At 38.1% G+C, this 24,112-nt stretch overlaps 1 protein-coding gene across 4 annotated transcripts in view; it reads left to right on the top strand.

Moving 5' to 3' along the window:
- DGKH (diacylglycerol kinase eta) overlaps positions 1–10,298 on the top strand; it is a 261,578-nt gene extending 251,280 nt beyond the window's left edge. For all 4 annotated transcript variants that reach the window (XM_037894669.2, XM_043533362.1, XM_043533371.1 and 1 more), the window contains one exon: positions 7,900–10,298. In XM_037894669.2, the coding sequence (XP_037750597.1) occupies positions 7,900–7,989 (90 nt within the window). In that variant the 3' untranslated portion in view covers positions 7,990–10,298. The remainder of the gene's footprint in view (positions 1–7,899) is intronic.
- The last annotated feature ends 13,814 nt before the right edge of the window (positions 10,299–24,112 follow it).

Genomic DNA, 24,112 nt, shown 5'->3' with positions numbered 1-24,112 from the left:
CATGTGGATATCTATAAGGATGCGCCATTAAATTGTTTTAAAAATTGCTCCCATAGCCTGCAATACTTCCTGATAAGAGAGTGCTGACATTGTATATCTGCCATAGGAGGAATGTTGTTGGCATAGGTAGTTGTGTTCTTGTAATGTACTTAGTCTTGTTTGATACATGTCACTGGTCCTTCTGTTTTATCCTGCATCAGTGAGATCCTGGAGCCTCTTTGTCACTGAATTAAATGCTTCCATTGAGGCCTCACAGAGTCCAAACCTGCAAGAACCAAGAAACAGAAAATTATCCAAATAATACATCACAGACAACATTCCAGTCTCTGGTGTAATTGCCCATTGTCCAGTTATACTGAAAGAAGGAAACTTTATATGGATTTAATGAGGCCGCAGCTTTATTATTAGATGTCTGGGACTATCTGGCAGATAAAAGTATACGGTGCAGGCAACTCCATGTTCATTCAAATAATTATGTGGGGCTTCTATCAACCACGCTTCATTTTTCATCCAGGTCCCCCAGCCAACCCCTGGCTTAGATCTTAGCATCCACCCCCCACCTTGTAGGGGAGGGTTAACATGGACTATAAGAAAGGGGGTTGGCTCTCTGCCATACCAATCATAGAAGCCCCGAACCTGCCCCACCCCCCCATTCTCTTCCTTTAACTAGCACCTCCTTTTAAAGTCCTTTACCAGCCCATTTATCTGGTCACTGAATGCCTTCTCTATGGAGTACCTGCACTGGACATCCGCCCCACGCTTACAGAATAAATTGCGACATATAGCCTAGCAACCTTTCCTCCTTACCATAATAGGTCCTCCCTGACACCCACTGTAGGGAAGGCGGAAAAACCCTACTCCACCGAAGCCAATTTGGTGGTGAGGGAAAACGTTCCTTCTCAGCCCCCCTAAAAAGGAGTGGCTAGCGCTATGCTCACAGCAAGTCCTAACCCAACCTGATATTTGCATCTCGAGGGGAGGTGTCATAAATATAAAGGGAAGGGTAATCACCTTTCTGTATACAGAACTATAAAATCCCTCCTGGCCAGAGGCAACATCCTGTTACCTGTAAAGGGTTAAGAAGCTCAACTAACCTGGCTGGCACCTGACCCAAAGGACCAATAAGGGAACAAGATACTTTCAAATCTTCGGGGCGGGGTGGGGGGAGGGCTTTTGTTTCTGCTCTTTGTTTACATGATTGTTCTCTCTTGGGACTGAGAGAGGCCAGACAGAAATCCATCTTCTCCAACCCATCCTAATCCAAGTCTCCAATATTGCAACCAGTATAGGTAAGCCAGGCAAAGTGGATTAGTTTATCTTTTGTTTTATGTGAATTTTCCCTCTGTTAAGAGGGAGGTTTATTCCTGTTTTCTGTAACTTTAAGGTTTTGCCCATAGGGGGATCCTCTGTGTTCTGAATCTGAATACCCTATAAAGTATTTTCCATCCTGATTTTACAGAGGTGATTCTTTTACCTTTTCTTAAATTAAAATTATTCTTTCAAGAACGTGATTGATTTTTCATTGTTCATAAGATCCAAGGGTTTGGGTCTGTGTTCACCTGTACAGTTGGTGAGGATTATTATCAAGCCTTCCCCAGGAAAGGGGATGTACGGTTTGGGGGGATATTTTGGGGGAAGACGTCTCCAAGTGGTCTCTTTCGCTGTTCTTTGTTTAAAACGCTTGGTGGTGGCAGCATACTGTTCAAGGCCAAGGCAAAGTTTGTACCTTGGGGAAGTTTTTATCCTAAGCTGGTAAGAATAAGCTTAGGGGGTCTTTCATGCAGGTCCCCACATCTGTACCCTAGAGTTCAGAGTCAGGAAGGAACACTGACAAGAGGAAAGGAGGGTAGGTGCTGCCTTGTCCGCTGCATGGAGAAAGGGCTTTTAATGCCTGAATCTGCCCCTTTTAAAGCCTTCCACACTTAGGTACCCAGGGGATGAGTCAGCATTGCCATGCTGACTTCCATCCACCGTTTTTAGATCAGCTTCTGACCTCCTTCCTTCCCCCACACCTGTAAAGCACTGCTACATTCCTCCCCCCAAGCTTCAGGTGCAGTGCAGTCATTCTCAACAGGGACTAGATGATTCAAAAGCTAGAGAGGAAACTTGGCACCCCAGGGCTGTGGCTTCCTTGAAAGAAAAAAACCTAAAAGATTAAAATTATTGGAGTGGACTGGTAGTAAACAGCATTACAGTAGGCAAGTAAAGTCCCTCTGGCTTATTCAAGGATCATTTTGATTGTGTGATCAAACTGAAACTTAACCAAGTAGCTTTCTGCAACATGACCATTAACTGACTCTCCTGGAAGCTAGGGCAAATGATGAATCAGACTGATTTTTAATTGCCCGTGATGCAGGGAAGCCACTGTCCATTAACTAGAGGCTGGGTCGTGTGCAGTAACCACAGTGTCATGTCGGGAGTGTTTCATATTTTTGCCAGAATCGCTGTGGAACTTTCACCAAAAGTGCTCATTAAATCCCAGCAGACCCTTTGGCCAAATGTTTGTGTTTTTTTGTGTTATAGCAGCATATCTGAATAGTTGAGAGGAGCACTCAGCCTGTTTGTTGCAAACCATACTGGCATGAACTCTGAATTCAGTTTGCCAATTAGAGACAGTGCTCGGCACCTACGGTTTTCTGACTGCTGAGTTGATCAAAGATATATCCCTGTGCTACAAGGACACTGGAAAACACATCCACAAATTTCCCCTATCATATTTTTCTCCCACATGACTTCTGAAATGTGAAAACTTAATGGGTCTTCAATACACATGGAAGTTAGGATCCATGTACATCCTTTCCTCATTGCGATCCACATTTGTACAAGGCCTGTACTTGTACTATGTGGCATGGTCTTTGATCCCTCACCTGTATGTAACCATCCTGTTCCCTAGACTGTCTGCAGTGGATTTACCTCTCATCTTGCCTGAGCTATGGGAAATGGCTTCTGTCTGTTGCCCGTTATATCTGAGCCTGCTGGCCCACCTCTCTCTTCTACTATCTGAGGGTTACTGCAAAATTGTAGCACCAGGAAAGCCCTTTCATGAACCAGATCCCCAGTCCTGGAATGAGACCACTTCCTCCTCACCCCAGCATCCAAGTGGGTTGAAAGTAACTCAACAAGCTGAGGAGCCCATGACACCAGTCTTTTTTCTGCCATAGTTGGTGTGTCCTGGACTCAGTTTGTGCCTCTGTGGCATCTGTTCAAAATGGAGAACATCTGCAAGCAGTGCCAGATGTCCCTCAAGACTCTGCCTCTCTTGCCCTTTCATAATGCCCCTTCCCAAGCCCCAAGTACCTGATCTTAGCATGGACCTTCCATCCACGAGATCTCTCCCTTCCTTTGATGGTCGTGGGAATGAAACATTGAGTGTCAGTGCCACAGAAGCTGCGGAAGGAAGGCCTGACTTAGACCTCAGTTCTCTTTGTCTGCTCTACAAGCAGACTCCCTCAGCATGTCCCAACTCTTTAATTCTATATTGTTAAGGCATTTAAAATGCTTGTTTTCACATGGATTACTCAAAAATAGGAAAATTGTAGCTGAGTTCTTCTCCCTGAGAATTAACCTCTCTACTAATTTACAGAAAGAAATATTAACAGTTACTAGCATTTTAAAACTGCTCCTGTGCACGAGAGCTGGTTGCTAATATTCCTAGCTGCAAGAGTATCTACTGGGCTACAGTGGTACTGTAGTTCTAATGTCTCTATAGAAAGATTTCAGCACAGTAGTGTGTCCGATATTTGAAGATGCAGAATCTGGATGGTTGTATAATGAGAGTCAAACTGAAATGTGCGAGTTGTGTATTGTTTTCATCTTTAGTTTTTGTTTACTGAGTAATAGGAATTAAATGTTTGTTGTATCTGTGTTGGTCCCAGGATATTAGACAGAGACAGTGGGTGAGATAATATCATTATCTCAATATCAATATCAATTTCCATTGGTGAGAGAGATGAGCTTTCGACCTTACACAGAGCCCTTCTTCAGGTCTGAGAAACGTACTCAGTGTCACAGGTAAATACAAGATGGAACAGATTGTTTAGCCTATTTAGTTAACATATATTTCAATGGACCATTCAAGATGAAGTGGCACTTTAACACACTCCAGTAAAGGAGGAAGGAAAAGGGGGAGCAGGGGAAAGACAGCTTGAGGGGAGATGTTAGTGTGTTATAGATTTGTTGTAATAAGCTATAAAGCTGATGTCTCTATTCAGTCCATGATTTTTAGTGTCTAGCAAAGTTATGAATTTAAGCTCCCAATTCATAACTTTGCTAGAGTTATGGTGCAAATTTTTTACACCCATGAGCAATGTCGTTATACCAACCTAATTTCCTACAGTAGACCAGGCCTAAGTGCATTTCCCAGACCTGAAGAAGAAGTGGCCTGATCTACACTAGAAAATTAAATCCATACCCCAGGGTGGTGTAGTTAAGCCGACCTGACCCCCAGTCAATCTAGCTACTGCTTCCCGGGGAGGTGGCTTACCTGCGCTGAAAGGAGAACCCCTCCTGTCGGCATAGGTCGTGAACCTTGTCTCTCTAACCAACAGAAGTTGGTCGAATAAAAGCTGCTGCCTCACCCACCTTGTGTCTCTCATAGGAATTACAGTTTTAAAAAAAAGCTCCTTTAGAGAATATAAAAAAAATCCTTTGAGATTTGTTAGATTGTGGCCTTATTGGATGTCTTTGTTAAATTAGTAATACAGCTAGAAGAAATCTCTGATCTTAAAGATGTTAACAGAGAATTCTATATGTATTATTTGTTTGGAAATATTAGAATGGAACCCTTTTTGCCAAAGATTGAGTGGCAAACCTTTTTTTTGGCCGGGGGGCAGGGGGCAAAGCTGGCTAGGCAGCCTACCGTCTCTAGCCTCACCTCCAGAGTATAGTACAGATGAAGACTCCCTGACAGCTGACAACAATTTAAGAAAAAAATTGTTGCAAGAACTTTCATCAGGTACTTCTCTAGTTATTTTTCAAGGACCTCTTGAGTACTTACATCACTGGGCGGTAGAAACTGAAATGGGCTGGCAATGTAGCCTAGCAGTGTGGCATGGAAAGGATGGGGGTGGGGGGAGAAGGTCCTGCTCTGGAACTAGACTTGAAATTGTGCTGTGGGTCCCCCTTCCAACATATGTTAGCCTGCCGTCTTTGAAAACCCAGAGGATGGAACAAATGTTGGACAAATGGAAGTTCGTTAATCAGATGTTAGTTAAATAGAGGTATATGGTACCATATATAAGGTAATTAATGTATGCTTTTGGAGGGTGGGGTCTACTTTGTGAATGATTTGCAGTGTGTTGCTGTTCCAAATCCCTCCCTTTGTGTAGGGCAAAAGTCAGAATAAAAAAAATCCCTGCAAACTTTTTGGCATCTAGATGGCTTCCAAAGTTGTCTTATGTGGTGTCTTCTCAACAGAATGATTTAGGAAGATCTCCACAAGTGAAAATTCAGAACTTTTTTACCTTTGTTTGTTTGTTTTCTTGAGGGTGGCAAACTTTAACTGAGGGGCCAGGAGAATTTGTAATGAGAGTCTGAGGCCTAGGGTTGGGAAAGAGCTGTTGATATGTTGGAAGTGTCATAACATGATCCTGTCCTCTTTCTAGTCCCTGAAATCTGACAAAATTCTGCTACAACGCTCAACTACCAAAAAATCCTACGAATGAAAACCCTGGCAAAGCCTCATCAAATGCATGCCCAAGTTTGGTGGTGATGGTGAAAGATATATATTCTATTTTCATTCTATTTTGTAGTGACTGTAATTTAGATGGAAACAGTAGATCCTCTGACAAATTGTTGCAAGGAGGTTTCTGAGTAGTTGCTTTGAACTTTTCTTTTCCTCATTAGAAAATTAACTTGAAGGCAAATAAGAAAATTTCTCCAGCTTTGAATCTATAGCCTTATGCCAGTTCGTTCTCAGGAAAAAAGTTGCAGTCATCATTATGGGCATTTAATAATTGTTGCATACATTAACTATTTTTCTTTCTTAGATGTTTTTGTTGAGTATTCAAGAAAGAGTGAGGTTGACAGCAGAGGATAGAGCAAAGTGCAGTACAGACAGCTGTGCTACAAGTTTCTTCACATTCGTCTGTCAATCCAACTAAATGTGCAAAACCCTTGCAGTTTTAGTCTGGGGTCCATTCTGAGCAGGACCTTCTAACTATGCCGAATCATCATATATGATGATCTTGAGCTGTAGTGTAGATAATTGTCCATTAGGAAACAGGACCGATTTCTTTCCATTTCCAGCCTAACCTGTATTTGAACTCAAATCTTCAAAGGTGAAGAGAGGCCCATGTGTTCGGTTTGTACCCACTTAAATTTTATAGAGAGAAAGGGATTTCTTTCAATTTTATACCACACTCTCCTTGTCTCAGGTTGGTAAATGGAAATTAAATTGCATAATATCTTAATATCAGTGCTTATTTCCAGAGTTTTTGATAACTGCAGAAAACATATATATGAACTCTTTGTGGAAAGTGTGCATACCAGGATATATATTGTTACTACAGTTTTTACAGTACATTAAAATAATAAGAATTATTTTATGCTGCCCTTTCCCTCTTTATTATCCTTGATGTGGAAAATGTGTTCTCCTAAAGTGGAAGATTTTATATTTCAGAAATATTTAATATGTTCATAATTATTCAAATAACTTTAATAATATTTATACCTTGTACTTGCCTGGCATCATTAATCCAAGGAGATTTCAAAGTGTTTAACAAAGGTGGGTTTTGTATGTGGGGAAACTGAGACTCAGAAAGGTTAGGTAAACTGCTTGAAGTTACATGGTCAGTAGCACAATCAGGAATCCCATTCTGCTGCTCTGACCACTAGACCAATACCAATTAAACAAGGTTCGATTCCTTTTTTATTTCAACTACACACTGTTTACAAAAAAATAAAAAATGAATTCCATCAGCAATCCATAGTGGGTTGGGTTAAATAAAAGTATGATGGCCATTGCAAAAAATGTAGACAAATTGTTGAAATAACGTGAATGACAATGAGTAAGCTGAAACAAATAAATAATTCTTGCACAATGCCCTTGAAATTCTGCAAATTCACTGCCAAAGGGAATGAGTTCCAAAGGTGTGGGTGGGTGGGGAGTGGCAGCCTTTTCTTAAGAGGTCCTTGCTAGTGCCAGTCCTGAAAGGTTGGGTCCCAGAAAACAATATCGAGAACATTTCAGCTGATGTTAACTGCCACATTGATGTACATAGAGAAAGTTATACAATACATTCAGATTTGTTTCATGTGTACTTTCCCATTTTCCTTCTGGATGTCATTGCCATGTTTGTCAGAAACTTTCCTCTAATTACCAAGCATATCCATGTTAAGATACTTACCTTTCTGGACTGAGAAATTCACTCTAGCCTTAGCTATTGTTCTCTGAAGGAAAGTTGTCCTACATACCTGTAGACCTACATCCACTTTCCCATGGGGATGTGCATATTTGCTGATTAAGATAGGCATGTTAGGGCCACAGATAAAATAAAAATTGATGGATGGAAGCTATGATCTATCACATCCTTTGAAGCCAACAACTGCTATGTTAGAGAGGAGAGGGAGATTGAGCAATTTCTGGAAATTTAAAAAACCTAATGGCTGTGCACAGAAGTCAGGAGAACACAAAAGTAAGGGTTTGTGTGAGGTACAGCGATTATTGCAGGTAAGTAATTTTCTCTGTGCTGAATAGAAAGAGGTTCATGATAAGTTGTCTGTAATGTATATTTTTTGCAACGTTAGATAACACTTTGCTATTTCCACATTTAGAAATGTGTTTGCTGTTGCAAATTACTTACAATGAACTGTAAAGGATTCTGTATCTGCTGCATAGCTGAATCATGTTGGGCTTTTTCTCTTTTGTAAATAAAACCCTCCTCTCCTTTTCTTTTGTAGGACCTGGGGATAACGAAAGTGGGTCATATGAAGCGAATTCTCCAGGGAATTAAAGAGCTTGGCAAGAGCGCTCCCTTGTCAGAAGTGTAACTATACTGGTGCTATCCTTGGAAGGAGGGAGAATTGCTAGTTAGCAAAGTGGAAGCACTTTGCTAGTTTGTAGTTTACTATATGGTTGGATAAGCACTGGTGTACAATGCAGGTTAATATATCTGCATTCTTGTGTGGTGAAGAGCTTGATCTGAGAATCTGAACGGTTTTGTGCCAAAAAAAAAAAAAAAAAAAAAGGTTATATGTTCAGTGAAGACCTTTTCTTAGTGTGCAAACTTGGCAAGTTCAAGTGAGCACATTTTGGTAAAGAGGTTGGTATATAGTGAACTGCATTGCCTGGAAAATGTAATTAAGTAATGATCGCTTTCCTTACATATGGCCCAGTACAGCTCTCTTACAATGCAGCAACATATCACTGTAGAGCCTGAGGTTGCCTGGTTAACTTTCTGAAGCACAGCTTCCCTAAAACATTTTGTACAGAAGACTGAGAGATGGAATGTTCCTGGTTTTGCTCGCAAGACTGTCATTGCCTCAGGTACTTAGCACTCACTGGCCAAGGAGTATGGTTACAGACAGCACGAATGCAAACTATAATGCATGGTGTACCTATCTGAATCGTCTGTCTTTCTGTTGCATGACATATCTGATACTTTAAACACTTGAACAATTTTTATATCGGTTTTAATAAGATTTAATTTATTACTACTTGTGTGTCTTTTATTTGGTTACAGGCACTTTTCTATTCTTCAGTGTTGTATTTTACCTGAACATGTTATGTGGCAAAGACTTGTGGATGTGAACACTTAGCATCTGTGCCATATTTAGCAAATTATGTGCATTGTATATAATTGACACATTCTGTAGTTCGGTTTTAAATTACCCATGTAGAGTAGGTATATCAGGTAATTAACTCCTGAGTGTTTTGGAGTGACAGGTACCTCACAAAATTATGAATCAGCTTCCCAAATGGAAAATTATCAGAGAGCTTTCTTATGGCGCATTTTAATATAGCTAGTCAGTTACCTTGAATATCTGTAGCATATCTGAACTTTAGGCGTTACTCATTTTATTTGTTATGCAAAAAGAGGATTAAAAAGGTTAGTGAAATTTTTTTTTAAAAGCCAGAAGTAATTTAATGTTGTTTACTATGTGTATAAAATGTTTTAATGTTACAGCTGATTTGATTTTGTGAGGTAAACTTCCCCAGTCTGATATAAGAACTTAGCCATGTGCACCATTTTAATATTGTTTTTTAAAGATTCGTTAAATACCAAAACAATGTACGCATCTACTCCACATATCTATATTCAGTCTGTTTCTTACCAGTACTACTGCACTGGTAAATCATACATATTTAGTAAAAACGGTAATCCTTTCCCAAGTATTGTACGCTATGCATGCTTAGGTAAATCACATGCAAAACAATAATACAGAGTGTAAACAGGTTCATTTAGAATTACTCCGATGCTAAACATTTCATTACGACAGGCTTTATGAAATTCAGTTGGGGTGCATCTAAACAAGACATAGATTTATAATTAATTGAGTTCCCAGATAATTTTTCATCAAGTATTTATCTAATGGGTAAAGAATTTAAATATCTGTGGAAGTAAAAACTACAGTAAAACTACTTAAATAATTAGGATATCTTGATGTTTCACAGCTTGGGTATAGTTACACGGTAAAGTCTTCTCTATACTGAAAACTTACATCAGCATAACTGTGTCTCTCAGGGATGTACAAAATCCGCAGCCCTGCAAGACTTAGCTATGCCGACTTAATCCCTAGTGTAGACAGTGCTACGCTGACGGAAGAATTCTTCTGTCAACCTAGCTATCGCCTCTCAGGGAGGTGGATTAACTATAGCAACAGGAGAACCACTCCTGTCACTGTAGGGAGGGTCTACACTGAAGTGCTACAGTAGCACCTGTAGCCTTTTAAGTGTAGACATACCCTAACTGAGCTTGTATAAAATGGATACCTCCTTGCCATTTGCAAGAATGCAGCATGCCAGCTGAAGAGGCATGGCTTTTACTAATCATAGATCCTCCTTTTCAACAGCAGAGGCTTTGTCAACTCTTAAAGGTTAAAGAGTAGGTTAATATATTATTCCTTTCTAATATTTGAGCAGACTTTCATTTGGTTTAAAAAAGTTTGTTTCCCACATGTTTTAAAGGGAAAAGTGTCAAGTGTTAGGTCCTAACTTTGACCTATCTTTCTCATTTGGTAGGGGTTGTCCCCTGGAAGGTAAATGTCTTCTTTAAGTTTTTTTCTAACATCCTTCACCACTCTTGCCAGGAAATTTTATTTAAAAAAAAAAAAATAGCTCAAGTCTGTCTGTCTCAAGCGCCATGTGCTGTAGAGTAAATAGAAGGACGCAGTTCCGAGAATTGTGCTGACATAACTGATTATGCTGGTAAACAAACAAAAGAAAGAAGCTGTGTTCCATTAGGTTTTCAGCAAAAACCAAACCAAAACAAAAACTGTTTGCCAAGTGCATTATTTTCAAGCTGTTGTCCTAAAAAGGTATGCAAACAATAGAGAGTTTTAAAAATGTACTTGACGCTGACCCTTTAATTATGTTCAGATGACATCTGTTATGTCTCCATAAGCCATCTTTCCTTTCTCTCCCAGCTTCTCTGTAAGCTACAGTGTGTACATTTTAATGTGTGGCAGCATTCTAATTTGTGGGTGTTCTGATAGAATATATAATTAATCTTGCTGGTAAACTCAAGATTATAATTTCCTAGTCATAGGATGAATTATCTCTAACATACCCACTGTCTCACTAAACAATGCATAGAATTGGGCATATGCAGCAGAATTTCTTTAGTCTTCTTTCTCAATTTCTGTGTAGGCTTCAGTGACTGCCTCTGGAAAGGGTAAACTCCTTTTGGACGGAAAATGTATTATTAATAATTCCTCTTTGTTATAACACTCCTAAAATTACCTCAGGATAGGGCAACTTTTCAGCTGTTGTCTTTCTATCAGTAGTCCAGGTTTTTTAAATGACTGCCAAAGAATTTAACATCAGTTATGTAAGTGGAGGTTTTTTTAATGTACAAGTAGACTAAGTATTTCAGACTTTATTTATACTTTATTTGACAGAGGTCCAGGAGAGCAAATTTTATAAGAAACTATGACTTAAAAATGTATTTCATATCAGTTCCAAGTGCATTGATGAGTAGAACAAAAATAACTAAGGAATCTTTTTACTGAAGGCATAAGTCTATAATGTTGTTTACCTATGTCGATTTTCTGCAGAAAGTACTTTTTAAACACAATGTTACTAATTTATGATTTTATAGCAACTTTGGAAATATTTAGTGTTTTTTGTTAAAGCCCCAGCTCCTGGAGTCCTTTTTTTTTTTTTAAGTGAATTTCAGGTCCTCATGGCTATGGAGAAAAGGTTGAAAACATGTACTCAAAGGGCTCAGAAGGAAAATGAAGAGATTCCCCCCAATTATTATTTTTAAAAATCTCATTTTTTTTTTACCAATATGATTTTGGGGGGATCTGACTCATGACAGTTGAAATCTTGTGTCAGGTAATACTATAACCAAAAAAATAAAAATAAAACCCCACTGGAGGAAACAAAAACATGATTTAATACACTTAAGATGACTCTTCTGCTCCTACATGTAGACAACTCTCCTCTGCCCCATTGCAAATATGTGCAAGGCAAAACAGGGCAGTTGTTATTAAAATGGAAGTGACAGTATTTGTTCAGATGACCTGGCTATACTACTTAGAAGGAGGAAAAGGAGACATGCATGTTAAAATGGTAGTAGATTGTCATGGGCAGATATTATCTTAAAATCAGGGTTTGTTTTTTATATAATGTTTTCTACTTTCTTGCATTCAACTATTGTAGCAACCACTTTTTCAGATGGTACATGTGCTGCCTTTATAATACAAAATGCCTTCTTTAAAAAAGTCTGTTCAAATCACAAATGCAAATGGTATTCGTTTTTACGGTATTGTAAGGGGGGAAATATGTGCAAAAATGTGAAATTGTTATATTTTTTTCTTTTCACTATATTTTTGTGCATTTTCCCCTTTCTACTTTTTTCATGTAAAACCCTCCCCCTGCCTCCCATCTACTCCCCAGTACACTTCTGTTTAAAAGGAAAAGATTTTACACTTAAGGGGGAAGAGAAAATCAGTAATAAAAAAACCCCAGCTGAACTGTGTCTATTTCAACATAATAGTTCTCTCAGCCTCTTGTGCTCTGGGGAAGGAGTATCATTATAGCTAATGTGCACTAAATCGTATCATTTTAATGCAAACAAGAATTATTATTTTCAAATATAATGCTCCTATTCCATTTTTGTGGATTTCTCTGCATTCTCTGATATTTTGTCTATACAAATATGTAATCTGCCAGTTTATACTTTTTAACTGGATTAAATAATGCCAATTCACCTTATGAAAACTGCACACTACCCACATGAGACACATACTTTTTTTCGCAAGGTATCCTGGTAAAGATTGTCTGTGTTCTGTCATTGTATCATAGCCCTGCCTTCTGGCAGGTTGACAGATAACCTGTTTCATACTGAATGGTAAATTAATATATAAACCCAGACATAACAGAAAGTACAGTAGTGTTACTTTCAAAAATGTATTTAAGAAAATATATTGTACATAGATAATGCCAATTGGACATGAAAGACAAAAAGGAAAGAGAATCTATTTTGCTTGATTCCTAATGTTTATAATTGCACTATTAATGTTTACCACTGTTTATTCATAGCTATATCTGTACCTCTAAGTATTAGGCTCCTTCATTTGTTTGACAGTTCTGGTAACTAGTAACTAGTGGTGTAAAAAGTGTTGATATTTGTCAAAGTTTCAGTTATGTGAGATATATATATATTGTTGAGGATAAATGAGTTGGAGTAATATATTTATCTTGCAACCAGGGAATTAGCTGATCATTCATGGGTGAGTAATTCAAAGCCACAGAGAGTTATATGGAGTTTTTCTCCTTTCTCCCAAGTAGGATAAATATCTCACTACTGCATTATACTGTGTTACATTTATACAACAAGATCCTCCTTTTGCTGATTCTTTACTAACAGGTTATAAATTTGGGGGTATGATTTTTATATCAAAATGCTGCTCATTTAAGCTGCAAAGATTTTAATGTTTTCAGGAATTGTACATGACTATATTGTTGGCTTGAGTAAAATAATTAGCTGGATTTTTTTGGTGACTTGAGATAATTGAGGAGTTTGGGTAGGAATTAAAATTTGGCTGGTATACTTTTATAGATAAAAACCTGATACTGCTATCAGCAGTGTTGATAATATTATAAAGTATCACTTGATAATCATCAATAGAAGGTCTTCACCAGTTGTATAAATCTGTGTATTTATCTATCTATGGGATATAGTGTGGAATTGGATATTTTATACAAAAATGCATTTTCTAGTTCTTTTCTACTGCTGTTGTGTTATGTTTAATAGCTCTGTTAATGGTTTGCTTATGTACTTGAAATGCTCATTTCTGCCATACAGAAGCCCAGTTTATTTCTCAGAAATTATATTGCACTTGGAAAGCTTCCCATCTTTACTCTCACAAAAGATTTTCTAGAATTCCCAGGTCCAACCCTGCAACCCACTGAAGTCAGTGACAAAACTCCCATTAATTTCAGTAGAAATAAGAAGAGGCTCCTATTCTTCTTTTGAATTATTGAATTAAAGGCTGTAACAATAGGCACTTAAGTACAAATTCATTTGTTTTAAAAATGAATGTGATAAAGGACAAAACAGCCAAAAAAGGAGAAGTAAAACCATCAGAAATGTAGGATTTTAATATTTCCAGCACTTACAGGCAGGTTTCACCAAGTCTTAAACTTTCATGTGTATTGCTATGCTAAATTTTACAACAAAAGACGTATTTCATCCATTCACAGCCCAGAAAAATAAAACATTATCACCCTCATCAATGACATTCAAACACTTAACATCCTTGGCTAAATTGGCAAAAATGCTGACTTTTGTGCACCTAAGTGATCGTGCAGTTGTGCTTTAATATTTCCAACAAGTAGGGCGCTTAAACACAATGGGCCAGATTTTCAAAAGACCTGAGCTCCTACTTAGGCTATGTCTACACTACCATGGTAAGTCAACCTAGGCTATGCAACTCCAGCTATGTGAATAAGGAAACTCTCCTGTCGACTTACCTTACTCTTCTCTTCGGGGGTAGAGTACAGGGGTCGATTGGAGAACAATCTGCTGTCAATTTGGCGGGTCTTCATTAGATCCACTAAATCAACCGCCGGTGGATCGATGTCAGAGCGTCAATCCCGGCTGTAGTGTAGATGTAGCCTTAGGAACCTAAATGAAGCAGATTGATTTTGCCTATCAGCTTCCACTGAGCTATCCAGCTATCTTAGAGACGAAATCCTGGCCCCATTGAAGCCGGTGGGATTGGGACCAGGATTCCATCATAAGTGTCTAAGTAGAAGTTGAGCACTTTTAAAAATCTGGCCACTTATTTGGGTGCCTAAAAAAGAAGCTGTTTGGCAAAAATCTGGGCCAAATACTACTGCATACCCAATTGAGAGCAGGGGCCTGGGAAGCTAAGTAATCACAAAAGTGCACTTTCATTAAAACCAATGTTACCTGTATGTGACAACAGCTGAGTTAATGAAACGTGCTGTGTATTATATGGTTGTACACAAATTCCCAGAGTGTATATTTGATTTGAAATTAGTTTACCATTAACTTTTTATAAATCTAAAAATAACACATAGCCCAAAGTGACAAATATAATTTTTTAAAATAATAAAAATCTGTATAAAACAATATACGGTAGAATACTGTAACTCTGATCCAAAATTAGACCTGATCTTGAAACCCTGATTGATGTGAGCAGTCCTTACACAAGCAGTCCTGTGGCTTTCTATGAGACTGTTTATGTAAGTATTACACATCTGAGTAAGGGCTGCAGGGGTTGGTTCATACTTATAATAATATAGGGGACCAAATTCTGCCCTTAGTTATACTTGCACAGACCCAACTGGGGATAGTATTTGACCTGCTGCTCTTTAGACATGTGTGTTCCACCAGCAACTAACATTTCTCCCGATTGCAGCATATTTTTTAGACAGAAACCCCTATGATCACAGATGGTGGTTTTTAAAGTACTGAAAACAATTACAGGTTTCAGAGTAGCAGCCGTGTTAGTCTGTATCCGCAAAAAGAACAGGAGGACTTGTGGCACCTTAGAGACTAACACATTTATTAGAGCATAAGCTTTCGTGGGCTACAGCCCCCTTCATCGGTTGCATAGAATGGAACATATAGTAAGATATAGATAGATAGAGCCTCTCACAGTTTGTATGGTAACTTCCAACTTATCTGTGTGTATATATATATATCTTACTATATGTTCCATTCTATGCATCCGATGAAGGGGGCTGTAGCCCACGAAAGCTTATGCTCTCATAAATGTGTAAGTCTCTAAGGTGCCACAAGTCCTCCTGTTCTTTTTGTGAAAACAATGAGATGTTTTTACATTTCTAATAGGTAAAGTATGTAAGGGTTAGTCTCTTAGGTCTTTTTGTGGAACAAATATTTCAGAGGTTAAAAACAAACTAATATCTGTAAGAAATTGGAATGGGCACACACAGCGTCAAAAATATTCTTTAAAATAAAACTAAAACAATATTTTACAAAACCTAAGACCAGTAGAAATGTTTCTATGATTTTTTTTTAATTCTGGTGGAAACAAATCCTTATTCAAAAGTAGTGTTTGCAACCCAAAATATCAGCTTTGGGCTAGAGCATGGGAACAGGAAAATGAACCTGACATGAAATGGACTAAAAGCAAAAGTGAAACTGATGAGTCTGTTTTCATTGTGGAAGTTGAGAGAAATGCAGAAATAAATAATGAATCTGAATAATAAGGAATAAATTAGAATGTTAAAATCCTTGTTGTTGTTTTTAGTGCAATAATTATTCTATAGCATCCTTTTAATAGCAATTCAGAAGGAACAAATTATTAACATTTTAAGGTAAATAACATTTTCCTCTCAATATCTGTGGAAGAAGGGTTTGCTTGAGACTAATTTTCGTTTTGGTTACAGAGGCAACTGTTTGTGAGAATGAGGGGGTTCAGGAAAACTCTTGGAGGCTGTTTACTGTGCCATGGTTCAGATGAAGGCATAAATTAAAGAGAATGTGTATGTTGGTGATCAGGGGTCTGGGGGTGATCAGTAGGCAATTGTGAGAATATATGCTTTTCTTTGGACATCTTGAAAAAAATGATATTTAGCATGTGTAAGGAAGTGTTCAGGCATGCAGGTGCACACACAAAACACTTATTTCCAGTTACCCTAGACTCACAGAATTTCGTGTCTCTATATTTGTGTGTGCAACAGGCTTTACCTTCTAGTTATCCAGCTATCTTAGGGTTTTGTACTGGCACCCTTCATTGTAGTATCTGAGTGTTTCCTATGTCAAATTGGCTAAATGCTTAAAACACACACTTTGGAAAATTTGGCCATATATATGATAAAATCATCATTTTCCCACACAAACGCTACTCTCCCTCAAACAGTTGATCTGTGTCTGAACCTTGAAACAGTTACTTAGTTTATCCACACACTCATACTATGTACTTTGAAGCCTGGGAAGGCTGGAACACTGAACCTTCCTAGAGCAGGCAAACTATCTATCTGGTCATTTAGTTTGTTTGTAAGTTGGTGTGTTTAGCGGGGGTAAGGGGAGAGTTCTTGTCACACAGCGGAAATAATGTTCACGGCAGGGGATTATAGTCACAATAAATGGGATTTGCTGTTACGAAAACCTTAGCTTCATTTGAGCCTACGAGGCACTGAGTAACTTTTGAGAGGTGAGGAATGCCCACTCTTGGCAACTCTCAGGATTGAATTTGAAAAACCAGAAACACCAGCTTAATGCCTCTGTCTGATCTAGAACCAGAAGCCTCATGTCTTAATCCATAATGGCAGTCCACGAATCAGTTAAATAACGTGAGCAAAATGTTAAGTAAAAGCAGACATTTATTTAAAATTAATAGAACTAGATGGCACAGTCCTAGCACAGGCAAACCTCCTGTTGAAGCCAAAGTTAGTTCTGCCAGTACAGGAAATGTAGGACCAGGCCCCAAAACAGCACAAGGAGGTTTAGCTAAATTATTTAACAGCACTCACTGTTAAAATCCCAGGCACCTTAATGTGTCACAGCCTCAGGAAAATAACTTGTTGATAAAATATTGTCCTTCTCCTGAAGAGTTGAGTATACAGCTTCCTAACATTCTTAACTGTTGTATTCAGCTCCGTCCTAGGATTTATGAGTCCCTATGCAGTATTATAAAACTGGTGCCCCTATGCCCGACGGCAGCCCGGGCTCGCATGTGTATTTTAGATACGGGTGGCCTTTTGAAGGATTTATTTAAAAACTATATGTCTGAAGATCCAAGCATTTAAGGCTAAAGATGAATACTCAGATTGTGCATCTAAAAATCTATGCAAGGATTTTTTAGAGATGTGATTTTGTAATCTTCAACAACAAACTAATGAAATATTTTTAAAACAAATTTTAACATGTTTTGAGTAAATATTACAGTAATGCACAACTGTTTTTTATCAGTAAATTCAGAAACTGACAGTATATACCTGGGGCTTGGCAAATGCCTGTTAAATGGCTTCATTACCACTTGAATGGCTCTTTAACAGTTTCAGTGTTGTGCTAATACGTCTGGCAGGCTGGAAGGCTTTTTCACTTTTAAGTAAAAAGAAAAGGAGGACTTGTGGCACCTTAGAGACTAACCAATTTATTTGAGCATAAGCTTTCGTGAGCTACAGCTCACTTCATCGGATGCATACTGTGGAAAATACAGAAGATGTTTGTTTTCATACACACAAATCATGAAAAAATGGGTGTTTATCACTACAAAAGGTTTTCTCTCCCCCCACCCCACTCTCCTGCTGGTAATAGCTTATGTAAAGTCATAAGCTATTACCAGCAGGAGAGTGGGGTGGGGGGAGAGAAAACCTTTTGTAGTGATAAACACCCATTTTTTCATGATTTGTGTGTATAAAAACAAACTTCTTCTGTATTTTCCACAGTATGCATCCGATGAAGTGAGCTGTAGCTCACGAAAGCTTATGCTCAAATAAATTGGTTAGTCTCTACGGTGCCACAAGTACTCCTTTTCTTTTTGCGAATACAGACTAACACGGCTGTTACTCTGAAACCTCACTTTTAAGTACTAGATCCCCTCCGGAGGAAGACTCAGCAGGCTGCAGCAGCCAGCTGTGGTGGGTGCCCTACGCAGCCGCGTATGCCTAAGGACAGCAATGCAGTAAAGAGAATTAAGCAGTAAAGTTCACTCAGGACCAGATGATCTCTTAAATCACCCAGAGCACAAACCCTTCAACTAACTTTCACAGTACACCTTGAAGAGAAGATACCTTTTTTTTTTTTAATGCTAGGCTGTAAATGTTTATCACAATTATATTCCCATTAAAACAACAAGGAGTCCGGTGGCACCTTAAAGACTAACTTCTTCAGATGTCCCATTAAAGACATCTAATGTAGTAGAAATAGTTTAAAGAAAAGGAGTACTTGTGGCACCTTAGAGACTAACCAATTTATTTGAGCATGAGCTTTCGTGCTTAAAATGCATACGATGAAGTGAGCTGTAGCTCACGAAAGCTAATGCTGTAATAAATTTGTTAGTCTCTAAGGTGCCACAAGTCCTCCTTTTCTTTTTGCGGATACAGACTAACACAGCTGCTACTCTGAAACCTGTCAGTTTAGTTTCTGCATTTCATATTTGTTTTTTAATCAGATTTCTTTCTCTTGTTCCCACCTATATATACAGTGGCTACCAAAAAAGGTGATTGCCAAACAAAAATTGAGGAATAAATCATTAAAATTGTAGTAGTCATGTTAATTTAAATCATCCTGATGATTTAAATATCACTATCAGATTCTGACTGCATTTTAACACCATTGCTGTATTCCTTTCCCCACACAGCTGCTATTCAATATCTATTCACTGAAGTTATTTGGACAGTTAGCATAGAGTCTTTTATTATCCATACTGCAAACACAATAATAAAAACCACCACCCACCAAACAAATGTGCAAGTAGCGCCCAATCCTGCAACTGTCCTTAAAACTGGCAGTCCAAATGAAGTCTGTTCCTGTTGGCTTCAGCCTTTAATCGTGAAGTTATTCTGTTTTTATTTTTAGTAATGTTTGACTACTTGCATGAATAAGGACTACTAGTCCATACATAAGAGTTGCAGGATAAATCCCGTAGTTAATAAAATCTGCTAAAATGTTTTATGAAATCATCATATAGTTCAAATGCTTCTAGTTATATTAGAGATTGAAAGTAAGACCTGACTTACAAATGAGGTGGAGGGAGTTGAGTATATTAATTGGCAAGTAGAACAATCCAACATGCTTTATGCTGTTTTATCTACAGATACATTGTGAATGTCCTGGACACTTTTGTTGAATCAAAGCTCTTTCAGAGATCTTATTGGTGTGAACATGCCAAACTGCTCTACAATTTGTTATATATAGGAAAATTCAATATCTTTGCAAACATCATGCAAAATGAGACTCTGATTCTACAAATTCCTATGCATGTCCTTAGCTTTAAACTAAGACTGTTCATGTGTTTAAAGCTAAGCATTTACACAAGTCTTCACAGGATCAGGGTGTACCAGCTCAATGCAAATAGAAATCATTCCTCGCATAAAAATGGGTATCAAATTGGTGAACATTAGAGTCTGCAAACTTAAATTACATAGGCATATACATATTTATATTGTCCATGGTATGTGTATACATGTGGATAATATATAGTGTGTAAGCAAGAGTGTATGTTTACATACATACTGTGTGTGTGTGTGTGTGTGTGTGTAATGGTTCTAACCCCTGTGCAGGAAAACTTAAAATACACCTCTACCCCGATATAACGTGACCTAATATAACATGAATTTGGATATAATGCGATAAATCAGCACTCCGGGGCGGGGGGGGCGAGGGGAGGAGGGCTGCGCGCTCCGGTGGATCAAAGCAAGTTCGAGAGAACGCAGTTTCACCTATAACGTGGTAAGATTTTTTGGCTCCCGAGGACAGCGTTCTATCGGGGTAGAGGTGTATATCCGATACTAAAGATGGATTTTTCATAGTAGTATTTTTAAATCAGATGAATTGCAGAAACTAGTTAATGTTTGTTCAAGATGTTTACAGATGCTAATGAATATTTTAAATATGTATAAAGTATATGATGCAATAGCAGGTTTTTGATTGTTGCCATCTAAAGAGTCCTTAAAGATTCTGGGTGAAATCCTGGCCCTATTAAAGTTAATGGGAGTTTTGCCGTTGACCTGAATGGGGCCAGGATTTGACCTCCCCCCTTTGAAAGTTTTGTGCTTGAGCTGTTTTCTTCATGTGATTTTTTTAATAAGTGAAATTATTTATTTTTCCCAATGTGAACTCTACAGTTATTTTTTGGATTTTTCTATCGAACCTGCAAAATACAGCACAGGTAGGAATGTATGCATTTTAGAGCATTCACATTTTTTTTTTGTTCTGTTCCTTTAATACACCTAAGAAAATTAATAATGAATTTTAATACATTTTTTCTAAAATGTGTAAAAATTAATGTAGGATCTGCATTTAAAAAGATCACATTTCTTCTTCTTCCCCCCACATATATGGCCTACTGGTGAGGGACACAGAAAAATTATTTTGTCTCATTTAATTTTCACACTCCCAGATATCATATAGTTCAGGTTACTCTCTAAGTTGCCACTAGTACTCCTTTCTTTTTATAGTTCACTTTGTTTCTTGGCTTTTGTAGATTTTCAGTTAGACACTTTAAAAACTTTTTTTGTGGGGGTCAAAAATACACTAATTTAAAATTATAACTAAGACGTGGGTTGTGTTAACCTCTTAGTCCTAGAGTGGCATTTTTTCTTTTCTCTTCAGATAAATAAAAATGTATTACATAAGTATGCAGTGGAGGGGCCAAATGCAGCAACCAATTAAAGTGAATTGAACTGCTAACATAACGACTGACGGATCAGGCCCTTGATATGCACTAGTAGAATAGAAATACAATAATGAAGTGCTTCCTGAATCCCTTCTAGGGGGATATGTGAACTTGTGTATACTTTAGGTGAATGCCTCTCACTGCTTGCCATGAAAAGATGTTATATTGTGAAACATCAACATAAAAATACCTTCCTACATTTAATACCTTAATCTAGACCTAAATATATTAATTTCAGATAAGAACCACATGCACTTTGGCATATGCACATCTGAAAAAGATCAGTGTCTGTCTGTCACAGATAATCACTGGTGAAGAACCTCCCAGGGATACAATAGGGTACTTAAAATTATGACTCTGTACCAGTGTTATCAAAAGCTGAAGAACTGAGAAGCTAAACATTTTCCTTTGGCCGAGATATTCTAAAGGCATTTTTACAGTATGTCACTTCTTCCCTGATGATTCTTTTCCAAGGGAAAATTATTTAGGTTCAGAGTTCTTTAGGTTTTTTGTTTGTACCCCCTCCACCCCCTTGATAAAAATGATGTTGGAAAACGGCCTGATCTGCCGCCCTGGTTGAGCGTCCTGGAAGTTTTGTCTGCTTGTTACTTGAAGGATCAGACCCCAAAAGAGTAAACATAAAGGCCTTGATTCTGCAATCAGGCCTGCAAGGGCTGACCGCTAGGCTAGTGCAGAGACTTACTAAGGCTTTGCATGGGCACGCCAGTCTGCCTATATTCGATCGTGCCCCCACTGTTGTCAACAGAAAAACTCCCATTTCCTTCAGTGGGAGCAGATTCTGGGCTCAGTGAGCAGATAACTCTCCTACACATCTTCCTTATCTTTCTATAATTATACTTGGGAATTGTGAGTGCAGGGCTCCATACTCATTGTCCTAAAGGACATGACATAAATTAAATCTCAAACTAAGAATATATAGGGAATGAGGAAGTATAGTATAGTGGATAGAGCACCAGACTGGGAGTTGGGAGCCCTGTATTATATTCCTAGCTCTCTGCCATTGACTTCCTGTATAACCTTGGGCAAGTCACTTAACCACGCTGTGCCTCAGTTTCTCCTTCTGTAAAATGGGGATAATAATGCTTACCCACCTTTGTAAAGCACTCTGAGATCTGTGGATGAACGGTGTTATATAGGTGACTAAGTTTTATTGACGCTATAATATTTCATATAATTCAGTTACTTTTGTCCATAACACTACAAAAATTGCTTTTCTTAAGTTTCAGTTTTGACAATCTTGTTGATATTTAAGGACCTACTACATTTCAGGTGGTCAGTTTTGAAAGATAGTAATGCTGTAGTACTTATTTCTAAGAGTAAGACACACAGTGGGCTCTGTTTGCTGCAGAAAAGAGTACAACTTTAAACTGCCTGAAAAACTTGCCAATGAAATATATCTAACAGAGCAGGGTTGTAACTTTTAGCTTTATTTCCTTTTAATAATGGTAAGGAACAGTGAGTTTTGTTTGTTTACATACTGTTTACAATGGCACAGTTTTATTTTTAATATATAAAACAGTTGAGGTATTTATTGCATATACTATTTTAAAGATGGTTTATGTGTTTTCACCTTTGGAATATATTGTTACATTTCCTTGTACAGATAATTCGGGTGGCTTTGTTAATATAGTTAGTAATTTTTATGACTACTAAGTGACCAGTTTTCTGTGCCTTTTTATTGTCGGATGCATGATTACATATTTATTATTGTATGGAAGTCACTGAGATGTGTATTTTTGTATTCCGCTGGAAGCAATGGTTGATTTTATTGTACATTATGAGAGATGCCTCCTGTAATGGGCACTCACTTGAGATCTTCCTTCTTAAATAAACAGAATGCATTCAATGTAATAAGTCTTTGGGTTCTTTGTATGTAGGGGATGTTGAACAAAGTCTTGGATAAAGTTGTCATTTCCTGACTTTTAAATGTTAGTGGGGATGCATTTTTAGTTGCTAAGCTGTGGAATTGAGAACTTGGGACCTTGTCAATGCCATCACTTTTAAAGCAAGATTCCCCATTTAAATCAAGAGGACATTCTGCCTCAATCTGTTGGCACAACTGAGCCTTTGAAGTTTAAAAGAAAACTCTGTAAATTCAAATGGAATAAAATTTGGGGGTGTGGCTATCGTGCATCACCTCCTTGCAGTATGCCACTCAAAGCCCTAAAGTTGTAAATTACAGCCTTTAAATGTGATTTTTTTTTAAAAAAATCCTTCTTTATGCCTACGTACAAGCCAGCGTGTAATTTCTAAGTAGGTCACTGTGTGTGTAGGTGTTTACTTTTGAAGGGATCTTATGCTAGATGTTGCTGACATACAGCAAATTAAATGAAGGGGGAAAAAAGGATGCAAGTGTAAATCTAAAGTAACAGCTGACTTTAAATTTGAATATACAGCAGTGCCCATTTTTCCAAGGTAAGTGATAGTAGTACAAACAGTTTTCTTCTAGAGGTATGTATTGAACATCTGAGCGGCCATCCCAGCTAAACTGATGAATGACCTGATCTCTTGTCAAGATTCAGAGGCGACTTCAGCAGACGAGGACTAGCTTTTGTTCTCTGGGTCGGTAGGCTACTGGCCTCGTACTCACAGGGGACATGATGCGAAAGTAGCTACACTGATCATGGTGTATGCAGAGGAGAGTCTTCCCCCCCCCCCCCCCCCCCCAATGAAAGACCAGTGAAACATTAACCCGATTCGGTTCTTGGACTTACGGGCCTGTTCCTGAGGTTCTGATCACTTGCAATGCCTATTGTCTCCAACCTGAGTGTCATTGCTGAACACAACTGCAAAGGTATGGAATCAGAAAGGCATTCTTCTAGTAACCCAGATCTTTTAAATGTCAGAGCTGGCAGCTTGAATGCAGTGGGAGCTCCATGTGCTCACCTCCTCTTGGGATCAGAGCCCATACTTGGAATACTTTTCATTTATTTATTTTTGTGTATTATTTTTGAAGTGACCCAAAATGATTTGTTGTAATATTCAAAGCTTAACTTGAATCCCAATGAACAATTAGCTTGAAATGGCAATAATGAAAGCAAATAGAAGACATTAGATCCTAGGCAGCATAAGATAGAAAGATCATTGA

The sequence above is a fragment of the Chelonia mydas genome, chromosome 1, assembly GCF_015237465.2.
Source record: "Chelonia mydas isolate rCheMyd1 chromosome 1, rCheMyd1.pri.v2, whole genome shotgun sequence".
Lineage (NCBI taxonomy): Eukaryota > Metazoa > Chordata > Testudines > Cheloniidae > Chelonia > Chelonia mydas.
This window is presented reverse-complemented; position numbering and strand designations above follow the sequence as displayed.